The sequence below is a fragment of the Aquarana catesbeiana genome, linkage group LG09 (assembly GCF_042186555.1).
Source record: "Aquarana catesbeiana isolate 2022-GZ linkage group LG09, ASM4218655v1, whole genome shotgun sequence".
Lineage (NCBI taxonomy): Eukaryota > Metazoa > Chordata > Amphibia > Anura > Ranidae > Aquarana > Aquarana catesbeiana.
The window spans coordinates 78,899,581-78,915,935 of NC_133332.1; the positions used below are offsets into that span (position 1 = coordinate 78,899,581).

At 42.8% G+C, this 16,355-nt stretch overlaps 1 protein-coding gene across 1 annotated transcript; it reads left to right on the forward strand.

Annotated features, from left to right (window-relative positions):
* The first annotated feature begins 8,430 nt into the window (after window positions 1–8,430).
* Window positions 8,431–9,378, forward strand: LOC141108952 (olfactory receptor 8D1-like). The gene has a single exon (XM_073600913.1). The coding sequence runs from the start codon at window positions 8,431–8,433 to the stop codon at window positions 9,376–9,378; it is 948 nt and encodes a 315-aa protein (XP_073457014.1).
* The last annotated feature ends 6,977 nt before the right edge of the window (window positions 9,379–16,355 follow it).

The following is a 16,355-nucleotide window of genomic DNA, read 5'->3' on the forward strand; positions in this document are numbered from 1 at the left end:
ATCATTATCCCAGAGACCTGTTCTGCCATCATCCAGGTTCTGCAGAAGGAGTATATGAAGGTAAGATTTTTATCCTTTTATATCACATTTTATTGTATTGAATGTTTGCTAATATATTGTATTTCTTTCCTCATTCCCTAATTACCATGATTGTAATATGCTGTGAATGTCCCCTTTGTTCTCATGCATGCTGGATTTTTATGTAATTATTATTTTATGTCCTTCATACATATTTGCCCTTCAATAACCTCTCCAGCATGATGTCCCCTGCCCTATATTCACCTCATGTAGTCACTTAACAATGTATTTTATCAGCTCCATAGTAGTGCTTTACCCCAAACACCCCCTAAAATGTTTGGAAATGTTATTTTGGATTTAAATTCAGGCAGAGGGCCAGAGGCTTTTTTTTGTGGTGTCCCCAAATTTTTGGTAACCCTCCCTCCCCCAACTGCTAAGTCAGCTGATCCCAATTCTCTATCCTCAATCATCTATCTGCTGACTTTGCCAAACCCATACACACTATACCCATCTCTTTAGTGGTCAGATTTATGGATGAATTCCCCAAAGCATGTAGTGCAAGGGCCTGCCTGTATACTTTCCAATGGTACTGTTTAAAGTTCTTGTATCCTATTATGATCTTGATAGGTAATAGCAGAATGTCCAAATGTGCTCAAATGTGTACAGTGTGTGTTTATATCTTTGTATTATGACACTTCTTACCTGTCCAGTGGGCTGCCAATAGTGTAACTAAGGAGGGGCTGTTCCAAGTAATACCCTGTATTTAGGCATTCATCTCTCAATGAAGTGAAGAGGGTTACCTGTCCAAGAGTTCCCCCCCCCCCTATAATGTTAGAAATGGCCCATGAGAGGGGGGGAGGGGGAATATGATAGGTGTACCTTATACTTTGTTGTTGTTAAATTCCCCTTAATAAATGCTATCTGGAGGTTGACCCATAATGTTTGTGTCTAATCTGCTTGCCAGGTTTATGTGAAAAAATAGTAATGTTTATTGTTTTTTCCTCAACAGTTTCCTTCCACGCCACAGGAATGGCAGACTGTGGCCTCCCACTTTGCCCAGCGGTGGGACTTTCCTAACTGCGGAGGGGCAATTGATGGGAAACACGTCCACATCGTCCCACCATCCAACTCGGGGTCGTACTATTATAATTACAAGGGGTTTAATAGTATAGTGATGTTGGCGGTGGTGTCGGCTAATTAGGAGTTCTTGTATGTGGACGTGGGGAAGAATGGCCGGATGTCCGATGGTGGAGTCATCGCCCAGACGGAGTTCTACAGGCGTCTCCAGAATGGCAGTTTGGACTTGCCACCTCCAGAGGACAATGTTGAAGGTCTCCCATTTGTGTTCGTTGCTGATGAAGCATTTGCGCTGGGGGACCACCTGATGCGGCCATTCCCAATGAGGACCCTCACCCCGGAACAGAGGGTTTTTAATTACCGGCTGGCCAGAGCCCGAAGAGTGGTGGAGAACACATTTGGAATCCTGGCCAGCCGGTTCCGACTATTTCTGACACCCATCCATATGGCGGAGTATAAACTGAACCATATTATACTGGCGTGCTGTGTTCTCCATAATTTTTTAAGAAAACATTCAGCCAACTATGCTGGCTCAGTTGGGCCTGAGGCCGGAATACCAAATACATCAACAATGACGGCACTTGAAAGCGGCCGTCCTGGCTTGCCCTCCCTGAATGCCCGTGGTGTCCGGTTACGCTACCTGGAGTTCTTTGCGGGTAGGGGGGCTATCAATATGCCAGACAATCTGTGACACCTTTTTCAAATAAAAAACAACCAAAAGCTATTCTTGGTGGACATTTCCTGCTTGTTTTTGTTTAAGCTGACCCTGACAGAAATGTGTTGAGTGCAGAAAATGTCGTGATTGGGTAACCTTATAAAAAACAGTGTTGGCTGGTACTTCCTAAATGCAAAAACACTTTTCACTACAAGTGCACTTGCAACTGCACTGAACCTGCACTTGTAGTGCAAAGTGTATTTGCCCTTAGGAAATAACCCCCATTTGTGCATAAAACAGCAATTACATCACCCCAAAAGTGTTGTAGTGTTGAGACAATAATCCACACATTCTTGAGTAAGGCACTTTTTTATACCTGCACAATCACATGCGCATTTATCCAAGGTTTTTAAAACAAACCAACATGTTTGTTGTATATAATGTTTGCATTAGCATTATGAAAAATCAAAATATCCATTTCTGATAAAACAGGCCTGTGTAAAACCAACAAGAAAGCCAAAAAACTAGAACTTACAAAGTTCACATTAGGTAAAACCTGAAGGCTATATCAGACATCAGTATTTAGGAACTGGGTTTGATATAGCGTTCAGATGGGGGGAACTCACCCCCTGGAAAAGCCAAATTTGGAAGATGCACACCAATTTACGAATGTCCACATGTGCTATCTGCCATCAGGGGGGATCAAGGGACGTGTTTTGGGGGAGCAAGCCCTTCCTCAACGCTACTTTATAATTGAGGAAGGGGTTGCACCCCCAAAACGCGTCCATTGATCTCCCGTGATGGCAGATAGCACATGTTGGCACACTGTGTGCATCCTCTATATTTGGCTTTTCGAAACATTGTAAAAATTTAAATTACATAAAACAGGTGATTTTGTGGGGTTTAAATTCGCCCCAAAACATCAATGATGTTATTACTTTTTTTAATAACATCAGTGATTTGTTGCTGGATGTTTTGCAATTGGAGATTACATCCCATGATCTCCCCTATCAGTATCTGGGCACTTTCTGATGTAAAACGTTCTCTCTCCCTCACATCACGATCACCTAAAAAGAGATAAAGAACAAAAAAAACAGGTCTCAAAAATCTGCCACCAGCCATCTCTTTTACCTGAGCCTGTGGTCGCAGACACTCACCTGTTGTGGTGCCAATCTCCACCACATCTTCTTCTTCCTCCTGCTCTTCTTCTTGGTTTTGCGGTATTTCCCCTTCTTCCAGAGGGGGGGGGCTCTGGTCTCCTGGGATGAGGAGTGACCTCCGAGTCTTTTCTCCCCTATGTAAAACAAAAATGGTATACTTAGCACACAGATATTTGATGGCAGAACTATAGAAATAGGAAACATTGCTCGGAAGTGGGGTACAATTGTCTATTTTAGCCGAGTTCCAAGATGTATATTTTTTATTGCCCTTTGTCAAGCTGCAATACTTTACCTGTTTGGTACAAGCTTCACAGATGTAACCCCCCCTATAGTATACACTGGAGCACCTGTGTGCCCCCCCTAATAAAAATGGTGTTCTGGGGTCCCACACTAGTGCTCCAGTGTCCAGATGTGAAAACAGCTGCTCAGTGTCCTCTCCTTACACACAATCTAGTTTGCATTTCATTCTAGTAACAAACCCATCTACACAAACTAATATTTGGCATCCAAGTAGGCCCAAAAAAAAAGTGTGAAAATGCATATGGCCTAAACAATGGTGTTCTAGAGGCCGAAAGAAAAATGTTTGATACGAACGAATAATGGGCCCATGAACATTAAAGTTGCCCTTTTAAACGTTACAATTACTAAAAGCATATGGAGCAGAACGAACGGAATAAAGACAGAAAGAATATGAACACAGCACAACTACTTACTTTTTTGCAGCACTCTCCGGATCTTTCGGTACTGCTCTGGCTCTCTCAACTTCAGGTCCGACCACCGCTTCCTGAGCTGATCTTTTGATCTTCGTACCCCGAAATTCCTCTCCAGACTCCGGACCACTTTACCAATGATTTTGGCCTTTCTGATGTTGGGGTTGGGGTAAGGCCCATATTTTCCATCATAGTCGGACTTCTTCATGATGTCGACCATCTCCAACATCTCCCCAAACGACATATTTGTGGCTTTAAAACGTCTCCTTCTGGATCGGGACGTGCCTGGATCCGGGCTTTCCTCCTCCTCCTCGTTGTTCGAATTATCACGCACCTGGTGTAACTCCGCCATCATGCTCTTCCCCCACTGCGCCGAACGAAAAGGGGCGGGGAATAGAATAGAAAGAAAGTCAGGGGCGGGCGGAGTTACACACATGCGCAGTGTGTATAAAGTGTAACACGCGTGCGTATTACGTACGATCTGTGAGCGGAGGAAGGAGCATTGGACGCGCCGATCGTAAGAACGAAGGTAAGAGACAAACTTGGGCCTATACTGCTTCTAGATTGAGGCCTATATTGTAACAAGATTAGGAGAGTTTGGTCTGACATTAGGCTTTGTCTTGTGTTGTGTCTTGCAGTGAACATGGATATCTTAATGAGAGATACTGACTTCATGTCACTATTCATTGATATGCTAAGGGAGCTGCCCTGTCTGTGGGAGATTACCCACCCCCATTTCAAAAACCAAGCAAAGAGGAAGGCAGCACTGGAGCAATTGTGTGAAATTGTGAAGCAGGTGATCCCACGGCAGACATTACTTATTTAAAGATCTTAATTGGTTGCCTGAGGAGCACATATCTGAGGGAGCGCAAGAAAGTCCTGGATTCACAGAGATCTGGAGCAGCAGGTGACATCTATGTCCCCAGGATGTTGTACTACGACAGGCTGCACTTTCTGGCAGGCCAGACTGAACCCAGGTCATCACTCTCCAGTCTTCCTTCCACGCTTCCTTCCCCCCCGGCTGAGGCTTCTGATGCCCAACCTGGGCTTTCCAGGCCATATGTGGAGGAGCCCAGATTGAGCCAGGTATAGCATTCCTCTAAATATTGCTGCTTGTCCAATCAATGATGTTAACTAGATGTTAGTTGGGAGTACTAATTTATGATTGTGATTGATGATGCCAAAACTAAAACCATGTCCCTTTTTCATACACAGGGAAGTCTCAGCCAGGAGGTGGCTGATCTGCAGGTCCCTCCACCCACCCTGAAAACAGAAAGTGGCAGCAGGAGGAGTAGCCTAGAGGAGGCGGCTATCAGATTTTTTTGGAGGGCTACAGAGGTCCTGGGAGCACCCCACACCAGGCAGGAGAACCTTGCGGCATTCATTGCCTATAAAATGCAGAGGATGGAGGAGGGCCAACAAGCCATGTGTCAGGCCCTCATATCAGAGGCTCTGGAGAAAGGTGTGAGGGGCCAACTTACACCTCACACACAGCTTTGGGATGGTCCTCCTCCTCCTCCTCCCTCTCCTCCAGGTCCTCCCAGTCCTCCTCCAGGTCCTCCCAGTCCTCCTCCAGGTCCTCCCAGTCCTCCTCCAGGTCCTCCCAGTCCTCCTCCTCCTCCAGGTCCTACTCCTCTTCCTCCTCCAGGTCCTACTCCTCCTCCTGCCACATCTCCTACTGCACAGCCACAGCCCGGAAGGAAGTGTGAAAGGAAGACCAGAGAGTGATTGCCCTGGATCCAGTCTGGTCGGCCAAAAGATGCAGCCTCTTGTGGTACCACAGCCTGGGGACACTGATGTCATCTGCTGCTATCCAAGTCTCTGTGAATCCCGGACCAGACTGCCCTCCCTTATATATGGACTCCTCAGGCCACCAATTTTGAGGTTTAAGAATTGATGTCTGCCGTGGGGGTCCCAGGCTTCGCTAATTTCTCCTGTTGATCCAGTGTTGCCTTCCTCTTTGCTTGGTTCTGATACCTTAATAAAGGATTTTTGTTTTGAATTATACTCTCCTATGTGTTTTATTTCCAAAATGATGGTTTGTTTGTGAGGATTCAGGTACATTTCTAATATACAATGTGAAATGAACAAGGGACACCAACAACAAAAAATCTCCTGGAGATTAAATAATAAAAGATATCAATGGTGTTGGGGTAACTTGCCACACAAAACACACCCAAAAATATTCTGGAGTAAAAATAAAAATAACATTGAACAAAGATCAGCCTTGGAAAAAATACAAACATTAAAGAAAAAAAAGGCTTAAAAACCAAAAAAAAAATCCAAAAAAAATATAAAACTGTCAGATGTGACAACTAATAACAATATATTGAGGGAATCCCACTAAAAAAACACAAATAAAAGTTTGTGAGAAGTGTGTGTGAATATGAGCAGCAAAACTACTTAATTCTTGTCACATTATAAAGAAGAAGAGAGTGCACTGTATTAAACCATTTTTTACATTGCAGCATGACGAAAGTGCTGTATCCATTGCGAACGCTAAGTTTACCAGAACGAGCTGTCCAGTGTCGGAATTTCTTCTGAGCATGCGTGGCACTTTGTGCGTCGGAACAGGCCACACACGGTCGGAATTGACGCGATCGGATTTTGTTGTCAGAAAATTTTATCTCCTGCTGTCCAACTTTGTGTGTCGGAAAATCCGATGGAAAATGTCCGATGGCGCCCACACACGGTCGGAATTTCCGACAACACGCTCCGATCGGACATTTTCCATCGGAAAATCCGACCGTGTGTACGGGGCATTAGTCTTGGGATTGTTTTCAATATGTACCTATAAAAAGATCTGTATAGAACTAATCTGCAGTAAAGTTGTAGGGATGACAAGGTGAGTGCTGGAACATGGATTTCTCTTGTATGACTGTGTGGTAGGCATGAAGAGAAGAAAGTTTCCCCTATGTACAGTAAAGCTAATTTCAGTTTAATTTGAGGAAGGTGCAACCACATGCTGTTTTTCAGAGCCTTATTGAAATAATAATAATAATAAGGGCTTTCCACCAGGTTGCGCCCCTTCCCCCTCCCGAGTCCCGACCATAGTGTTGCACCATAGTGCTCCCTCTTTTCCTCTCCTCTCCCCCCGGCTGTTGCCGGGGATGTTTTAGGAAGGAGAGTGGGGGAAGGGGCTAATCAATATGTCATTTACTGGCCTCTTGATTTTCTAAATGAACACAATAAACACACTCACTCAATGTGTTCAATCACAACTGAAGCATAGTAAATGGTGTTAACTATGCTTCAGTGTGTGAATGAACAGGAAGCCACTCAGCACAGCACTTCCTATTCATCCACTGTCCAGTGTAGCTGAGGCTACAGAAAAACGCATATGTGTTTGAGCTTTGAGATACACACCCTAATGCAATAGGCTGTGCACACCTATGCCTGCTCATCTATCTATTTTACTTATTTTTTTTTTTTAATTACTATTTTATCTGCCAAAAGATTTGTGTTTTTGCCCAGCTAGTCCTGAGATTTACACAGTATTGCCACACAGTACAGCCTTGTCTGGTAAGGTAGTAGAAAAATAGAAAATGAAAAAAACTGCGCTAATAAATGACCTCATAAGTGGAAAGTGTAAGCAGCAAATCTCCTGTGAGACATAAACACAGTATACAAACATAAAAATATAAAGGATCGCGCTAATCAAACAAATGGTGTAAAATCCTTTTAAAATGTATTGGAATATAAAATATTGCACTTACAGCATCAGCTAATTACATGAGCCTTAGGTTTAGTGTGTCGGCCGGCACACAAACAGAACCCATCCTTCTAGGACACGTGTGGTATTGGTGACGACAGCGGGTCACTCCGCCCTACATGTTTCGTCATAGGTTGACGTTGTCCTGGATGCATGTAATCAGCTGATGCTGTAAGTGCAATATTTTATATTCCAATAAATTTTAAAAGGATTTTACACCATGTGGAGCATTCTGTTTTTTTGGAGAAATCCTCACATGTAAGATCACTACAAGGTGGTGGCTGGTGGAGATCGACACCAGGAGTATATAACATATTATCACAACACTTGTTGACTGTTTATTATTATTTTTAATCAGAATGTATTACATTTGTTTGATTAGCACGATCCTATATATTTTTATGGCAAGGTGGTAGGCCTGAATTATTTCTGCTGCATTTAAGGCCTTGTTCACACAGGGCAGTTTGATCCGTGCTCAGTGCAGGACCATGTTTTAAGGAGTTCTATGCAGCTCTTTGCTGGCTGCCTAATGAGATGCAGCGACTGCAAGTCCACAGCCCCTGCTCCCATTATGACATTTGTGTAGGTGCGTGTCCCCAAACTCACCCTGGGTGTGGCTGCAGCACGGATGTCACATTGGGAGCAGCTGCTGCGTCCCAATAGACAGCTATGGGACTGCCAGCAGAGGGATGCACGGAACACCTGTGCATGCCTGTTCTGGTAAAACATGGCTCTGCATGGGGTATGGATCAAATCACCCAATGTGAATGAGGTCTAACTCTTACAGACCTTGTTCCTACCCAAACCTTTAACTGGACAGTTAAAGGAGAAGCAGCAGACTAAGAAACTCTCTCTGTAACTCTGTCCCATTCTGCTATTAGAACATGAGCACTAAAGCACAACTTATTGGCTCCTTGCACTACTTTTTCCTCTCCCGGTCTGAGCTCTGCTGTATAGAAGATTGCAAAAGGCTCATGAGGTAAAGTATGATTCAACTCCTTGAATGGTTTGCATTTAAAAAACAATTTTAAGGATATATTAATCAATATGGAGCTGCATTTAAATATGTCTTTTATATCTTAATAGAGCTAAATTTAAATGTTATCTATTAATTTTACGGTTTGGACTTCACCAGACTATTTTGTCATTAAAGGGATTTCAGTCACTCCAGAGCTGCAGGTTCCAATCTTCCTTCTGGTTCTTTTTATTTATGTAATCACACTTGGTGGAAATATGACCATTCTTCTCTTGGTCTCTATAGATCATCATCTCCACACGCCAATGTACTTTTTTTTGAGTAATTTATCAGTGGTGGATATTATATCTGCTACTGTTACATTACATAAAATTATGTTCGCCTTCATAACAGGAAACAGAAGCATGGCTTTTATACCATGTGTGGCACAGATGTATGTCTTTATATCATTGGTATGTGTTGAGCTGTTACTTCTGACCACCATGAGCTATGACCGATATATGGCTATATGCAACCCATTACATTATCATTTGGCCATGAACCAAGTAGTATGTGCTTTGCTGGCTATGCTTTGTTGGGTGCTGAGTTTCCTAGAAATTATTCCTCATCTTGTGGTCATTTCGAGGATTACATGCTTTACATCGAATGAAATAGACCATTTCTTCTGTGACATTATGCTTCTGGTGAAACTATCTTGTAGTGATACTTCCATTATAGACCTTCTCATTTTTACCTATGCCCTAGTCCTTTCAACTTGTCCCTTCCTACTAACCATTGTGCCTTATGCTTTCATCCTTCATGCCGTAATGAGGATAACATCCAGCAGTGGAAGGCGTAAAGCTTTTTATACGTGTTCCTCACACCTTACAGTCGTTTTCCTGCTGTATGTGACTCTCGCCAGCCAATACCTAAGACCAAATTCCTTGAACAACTTGAATTTTAATAAACTTTTCTCTTTGTTGAACACAGCTGCTGTCCCATTACTGAATCCCCTCATCTACAGTTTAAAAAATGAAGATGTAAAGAGGGCTATGAAACAAGGATTTAAATGTTGTAAGATTAGAGGATGAAAAATGCTTCAGTATCTTTGTTTTCTCTTTAACTCAACAGATTTCAGTGAACACCTTGATATGTTCATTCACTTAACAAAAAAATCCAACTGTAACAAAGATGCTGTGGGTACCTTGCTACTCAGAACAGCTTTAAATTCAGTGGTGGAATTACCAGGGTCGCAACAGTCGCACTTGCGACGGGGCCCTGGCATTCCGCCACTGTGGGTGAGGGGCCCAGCGGATTTACTATTCAGTGCCTTCTATCAGTGCTCATCAGTGAATGCTATTAGTGCCCATGAGTGCCATCTGCCTTCTCGGGACAGCACGGTTCTGAGCGAAGAGCCTGTCTCTCATGGAACAGAAGCACAGAGACACCGGCATTGACATTCTATTTCCTCCTTCGCCCGTCCTCTTTCGCACAGGATGACAGAGGACACACAGCCGATCTGCTCTCCCTTCTCCCCCTCCCCCCTCCCCCCTCCTGTGTGCTCCGCGGGAAATGTGAGCTCGTTAGCTTCACACTTGACTGCCCGTGGGAGACTGGAGGGGGGGAAAGGGGGAGCAGATTGGCTGTGTTCTCTGTCATCCCGTGTGAGAGAGGACGGACGGAGGGGGAAATAGAACGTCAGTGTCTCTGTACTGCTTCTCCATGAAAGACACTCTCTCCGCTCAGAGCTGTGCTGTCCCAAGAAGGCAGATGGCGCTGATGGGCACTAATAGCATTTACTGATGAGCACTGATAGAAGGCACTGATGGGCATTGATAGAAGGCACTAATGGGCACTGATAGAAGGCACTAATGGGCACTGATAGGAGGCATTTATGGGCACTGATGAGCACTGATAGGAGGCACTGATGGGCACTGTTAGGATTCACTGATGAGCACTGATAGGAGGCACTAATGGGCACAGATAGGCCACATTGATGAGCGCGGATAGGCAGCACTGATAGGAGGCACTAATGTGCACTGATAGGCAGCATTGATGGGCACTAATATTTGGCATTGATGAGCACTGATAGATGGCATTGATGATTGGGGCACTGATTATCAACAATTATTAACAATTTACTGACATTCTTGACAGTTAACGGCAGTCCTTTCCTAACACAGACACAGCGTGGGAGGAAAGGGCTGCGGATAACCGGCAAGTCTGTTTACATGTTATTGCGCTGGATGCATGTCAACGGGGCATATGGGAAGCACGTTTTTGGGAGGATGTGCTTGGAACCCTCCCAAAATTGGAGGCCCGAGGCTCGGATGGAAGGGGGCAGGGGGGCCCCATCATAGTTTCTTGCACCGGGGCCCTGAAGGTTCTAGTTACGCCTCTGTTTAAATTACATCAGGAATACTATCTGCAAGGAATTTGTGACTTTTATTGATGTGTGCATGAAGATGACAAAACGGCTTATATTGACCAAACATGGCTGCGTGCATGAGCATGCCAAATGCGTTCGATTTTATGCTCCCTCATGTGCATTTCTATGTAACCTATAAATCACTAATTATACAATGTTTCATATTTCTTAGAAGCTTCCTTTAACTTGGTATAATACAGGGCACTTTCACCCCCTTCCTGCCCAGACCAATTTTCAGCTTTCAGCGCTCTCACACTTTGAATGACAATTACTCAGTCATGCAACACTGTACCCAAATAAAAATTGCGTCCCTTTTTTCACACAAATAGAGCTTTCTTTTGCTGATATTTAATCACTAGTGGGTTTTTTATTTTTTGTGCTATAAATAAAAAAAGACTGAAAATTTGGTGAAAAAATGCCTTTTTCTTTGTTTCTGTCATACAATTTTGCAAATTAGTAATATTTCTTCATAAATGTTGGCCAAAATTTATACGGCTACATATCTTTGGTAAAAATAACCCTAATTAGTGTATATTATTTGGTCTATGTGAAAGTTATAGAGTCTACAAGCTATGGTGCCAATCATTGAAAATTGATCACACCTGATGTACTGAAGACCTATCTAATTTCTTCAGACACTAACAAGCCAGGAAAGTACAAATAACCACAAAATGACCCCATTTTAGAAAGCAGACACCCCAACGTATAATCTATGAGGCATAATGAGTCTTTTGAACGGACCCTTGAAAAAGTCACGTGTCTAGTGATGAAACCAGTCGGGAGGAGCCAGTGACGAGCAGTGCTGTGTGTACACTGTTGGTGTGTGAGGAGATACCAGCTTTTAGCTGTATGCAACTGACCTTACCATATGCGATTAATTCTGCTGGAAAGTGTGAGTGAAGTTTTCCCTTAGCTTATAGGGAATATTTAATATACTATCTGCGCAATGGTCTCTTTCTTTGTTGTTTCATACTGTGGAAGTTCTTTGAAAGCCAGAAGCCAGCCCATGCTAATGAGCAGCTGAATATATGAGCAAGCCATCTATCACTGGGGTTGCCCATTGAAACCTGTCCAAATTCAGCAATCACCAAAGACATTTCTTCACAGTGGTATGCTGTCCTATTGAGATATTTATGCACTGTGGTTCATCACATTAATATATCTCATTTTTCTTTCTTTTTTATTGTGTTTAATAATTTATTATCACATTGATATTTAGTTATAGGATTTTGTTATGGTGAAGGATGTGATGTTATTTATAATAGGTTCCATTTGCTTATTTTTGCACATGATTTACTGATTAACCATTAGAAGGTCACGCCGTGTTATATTGGGAGGTTAATAGAGGAGGTTAATATTAGCACATTATACATTCTGAATATAAATAATATTTTTTTGTGTTTTGTTGTGGTATCAGTTCACATACACAATAATTGCAGCTATATTATTTGGCCATCTTCTAGTATTTGTCACTTATTTATTTATTTACTAGTTCATATCAGCGCTTTAGTACACCTTTTAGTTTTTTTCCACAAAGTTGTCCATTTTTAAGATATTTCCAACACATAGCATGTACATAGCAAAAATGACACCCCAAAATACATTCTGCTACTCCTCCTGAGTATGACGATACCACATGTGTGAGACTTCTACACAGCCTGGCCACATACAGAGGCCCACCAGTGAAGTAGCACCTTCAGGCATTCTACAAGCATAAATTACACATCTCATTTCTCAACCACCTATTACACTTTTGAAGGCCCTGGAGCACCAGGACAATGGAAACGCCCACAAAATGACCCCATTTTGGAAAGCAGACACCCCAATGTATAATCTATGAGGCATAATGAGTCTTTTGAAAGGTTCATTTTTTCCAAGAAGTTTTTGGAAAATGTGGGGAAAAAATGAAAACGCATTTTTTTTTCCACAAAGTTGTCAATTTTTAAGATATTTCCAACACATAGCAAAAATGACACCCCAAAATACATTCTGCTACTCCTTCTGAGTGTGGCGATACCACATGTGTGAGACTTCTACACAGCCTGGCCACATACAGAGGCCCACCAGTGAAGTAGCACCTTCAGGCATTCTACAAGCATAAATTACACATCTCATTTCTCAACCACCTATTACACTTTTGAAGGCCCTGGAGCACCAGGACAATGGAAACGCCCACAAAATGACCCCATTTTGGAAAGCAGACACCCCAATGTATAATCTATGAGGCATAATGAGTCTTTTGAAAGGTTCATTTTTTCCAAGAAGTTTTTGGAAAATGTGGGGGAAAAATGAAAACGCATTTTTTTTTCCACAAAGTTGTCAATTTTTAAGATATTTCCAACACATAGCATGTACATAGCAAAAATGACACCCCAAAATACATTCTGCTACTCCTCCTGAGTATGGTGATACCACATGTGTGAGACTTTTACACAGCCTGACCACATACAGAGGCCCACTATTGAAGTAGCACCTTCAGGCATTCTACAAGCATAAATTACACTTCTAATTTCCTGACAACCTATTATTTTTGAAGGCCCTTTTATTTCTAACACATAGCATTTACATACCAAACATTACACTCCAAAATAAATTCTATTGAAGAAAAGGTAAAAAAAAAAGTATTACCTGTGGTTTAATAGTGTCCCCAGGGGAGAGAATTGGTCCAGACAGAAGGCAGCAGGCAGGGATGTGCATAGCAACATAGTAATTATTCAGGCAGCAGGCAGGAATATTGTCTATAGTAAGCACAAGGATATCGTCACCACAGCCAAAGCATTTGTCCATAGAAATTGTCCAGGCAGAGACAGCCAGCACAGCCATAATATTGGTCCTGGTACACCATTACCTGCCTGCACTCATTATTGTACTCTGCTCCCCAGCCCTTCATAAACATACTGCCTCTTGCTACAGCTAATTATTTCCATAGTCCAGGTAGCAGGCACGGGGATAGTGGCAGTAAGTCAGCAGCAGGCTGAGGGCCGCAATCAGGTAAGACCTGTGCACAGGGGCACAGGGGTAGAGGCTTCGACCCACCCAAATCTCTATGAAGCCTCCGGACTCCAGACCCTAATTTACGAAACCCGGAGACAACAAAAACATTTTTCTCCATCTGGAAAAACATTTCTTGAGCCCCTCACATGTGAGTCCCCTGTGTACTACAGTAGCAGGGCAACAGATCAGTCCAAGCGGTAGGCAAAAGTAAAGTCCATAAAACAGGCCAGGGTCAGTTCACACGGAAGCAGTTCAAGCAGTAGGCAGAAGCGTAGTTGATAAAACAGGCCAGGGTCAGTTCACGTGGAAGGCAGTGGCATGGTTATTTGAGGAAGCATGGGAAATGGTCACCACAGATGATAAAAATGGAAAAATGGTTAAGAATATGGGCTAATATTTTAGGGATGTGTGATATAGTCTGAAGCATTCACCAATGCAAAGGCCGGGTTCGGAGGGACACTGGGGATGATGGTAGCTGGTATCTCTTCTAAATCAATTTTTGCTGCATACTCGACATCTTTTTTGCCGTTTTCACCTGCTTCAGATGGTGGCATGTGAATGTGGTTAGGGTGGAATGTTCATACAGTAGTTTTGTACCTAACACATAATAAAAATATAACTATAAATACTGTATAACAAATCAAGGCATAACTACTGCAACTGCATATATACAGTGTGTATATACATATATCTATATAAATACATACATACCCCTCCAAAGAACTCAACACACAGCCATTAATGTCTAAACCACTGGCAATAAAATTGAGTACACCCCAAAGTGAAAATGTCCAAATTGGGCTCAATTAGCCATTTTCCCTCCCCAGTGTCATGTGACTCGTTAGTGTTACACGGTCTCAGGTATGAATGGGTAGCCGGTGTGTTAAATTTGGTGTTTCCGCTCTCACTCTCTCATACTGGTCACTGGAAGTTCAACATGGCACCTCATGGCAAAGAACTCTCTGAGGATCTGAAAAAAAAAACTGTTGCTCTACATAAAGATGGCCTAGATTCACGTATTGGCAGTGTAGACAGCTACATGACTATGTTCTCTGCTCAGACAACAGGCAACATTTCTTGCGGGAGATGACTTTTTTTGAACAACTATGTATTACGGGAAACCCAGTCGGAAAAGCAACCTCTCTGATGTACAGTTGGTTGCAATCCAACAAAAATAGGTTACCCTGTAAACATAAGAAGGAGGGGGAAGTAGCTTTTAAGAAAAACTTTACGGATGAACAATGACTTAACGCTTGTATGCTTGCCCACAAATGTTCTATCAGCTCCAGTACTCAGGAAACGTCATATAAGATACTAACGGATTGGTATTTTACCCCGGCCAGGCTGCATGCATGGTACCCAGACATGTCATATGTATGCTGGCACTGTGGTTCTGATAAAGGTACCCTGCTGCACATCTGGTGGGACTGTCCACTTCTGTGCAGTTTCTGGGATGGTGTCTGTACTGAGATCTACTCTATCACAGAAACCAAACTGAAACATGTTCCAGAATGCTGCTTGTTGCATATTTCTAATTACTCGCTAAGCAAATACAAAAAATCCGTAGTGCGCCACATGTTAAATGCAGCAAAAGCAATTGTCCCCAAACACTAGAAAACAACACATCTACCCAGAGTGGCAGAATGGCTTTCCGCTGTGGACGCCTTATACAAAATGGAAGAAACATGGCCATGGCTTCCGAGAATACCCTGTTTCCCCGAAAGTAAGACCTAGCGTGAATGTCGGTGATGGCTGCAACATAAGCCCTACCCCCCAAATAAGCCCTACCCTGTTTCTCTGAAAATAAGCCCTACCCTGAAAATAAGACCTATAAGGACTTTAACTAGGGCTTATTTGGGGGGTATGGCTTATATTGCAGCCATCACCGACAATCACGCTAGGTCTTATTTTCGGGGAAACAGGGTAGCAAAAAATTCCACAAATTATGGAAATCATGGTTTCTCTTTAAATATTCAGATTCTTTTGCTAAGATGCAAAACGGTTGATAACACGATAAATGATTACAGATCCTTGACCTCAGTACCCAGTTCTTGAACATAGTAGGACATTATATCTGGTTTTCTCCCACCAAGCATGCTTAAGCTCTTGATACATGGATGTAGACTAGCCTGAGGAGACATCTTTAAGGAAGGTACAACCTTGAACCACGAGATATTTTACACATCTATCCTCCGGTGAAATAATCTGAACCCCCTTACCCCCTCACCCCCCCATTTTTTTTTCGCTCCCTCCCTCTATCCCCCCTCCTCATGTCATTCATCAATCATTTTCTCAATAAAAATCTTTATTGGAAAAAATAAAAGATGGCCTAGACTATAAGAAGATTGCCATGACCCTGAAACTGAGCTGCAGCATTGTGGCCAAGATCACAGGTGTGCACAGCCTATTGCATAAGGGTGTGCACCTCAAAGCTCAAACACATATGTGTGTGTGTGTGTGTGTGTGCATGCGTGTATATATATACACGGACGGTGTCAGTAGAGCAATGGATGATGTCAGTAGGCCAGAGGTTGTCTTTTAAAAATAGACATATGAGTGCTGCCAGCATTGCTGCAGAGGTTGAAGGGGTGGGGGCTCAACCTGTCAGTGCTCAGACCATACACCGCACACTGCATCAAATTGGTT

Excerpts from the sequence above, each read along its gene's own strand:
- LOC141108952 (XM_073600913.1), top strand. The coding sequence starts at position 8,431 with ATGTTATCTATTAATTTTACGGTTTGGACTTCACCAGACTATTTTGTC.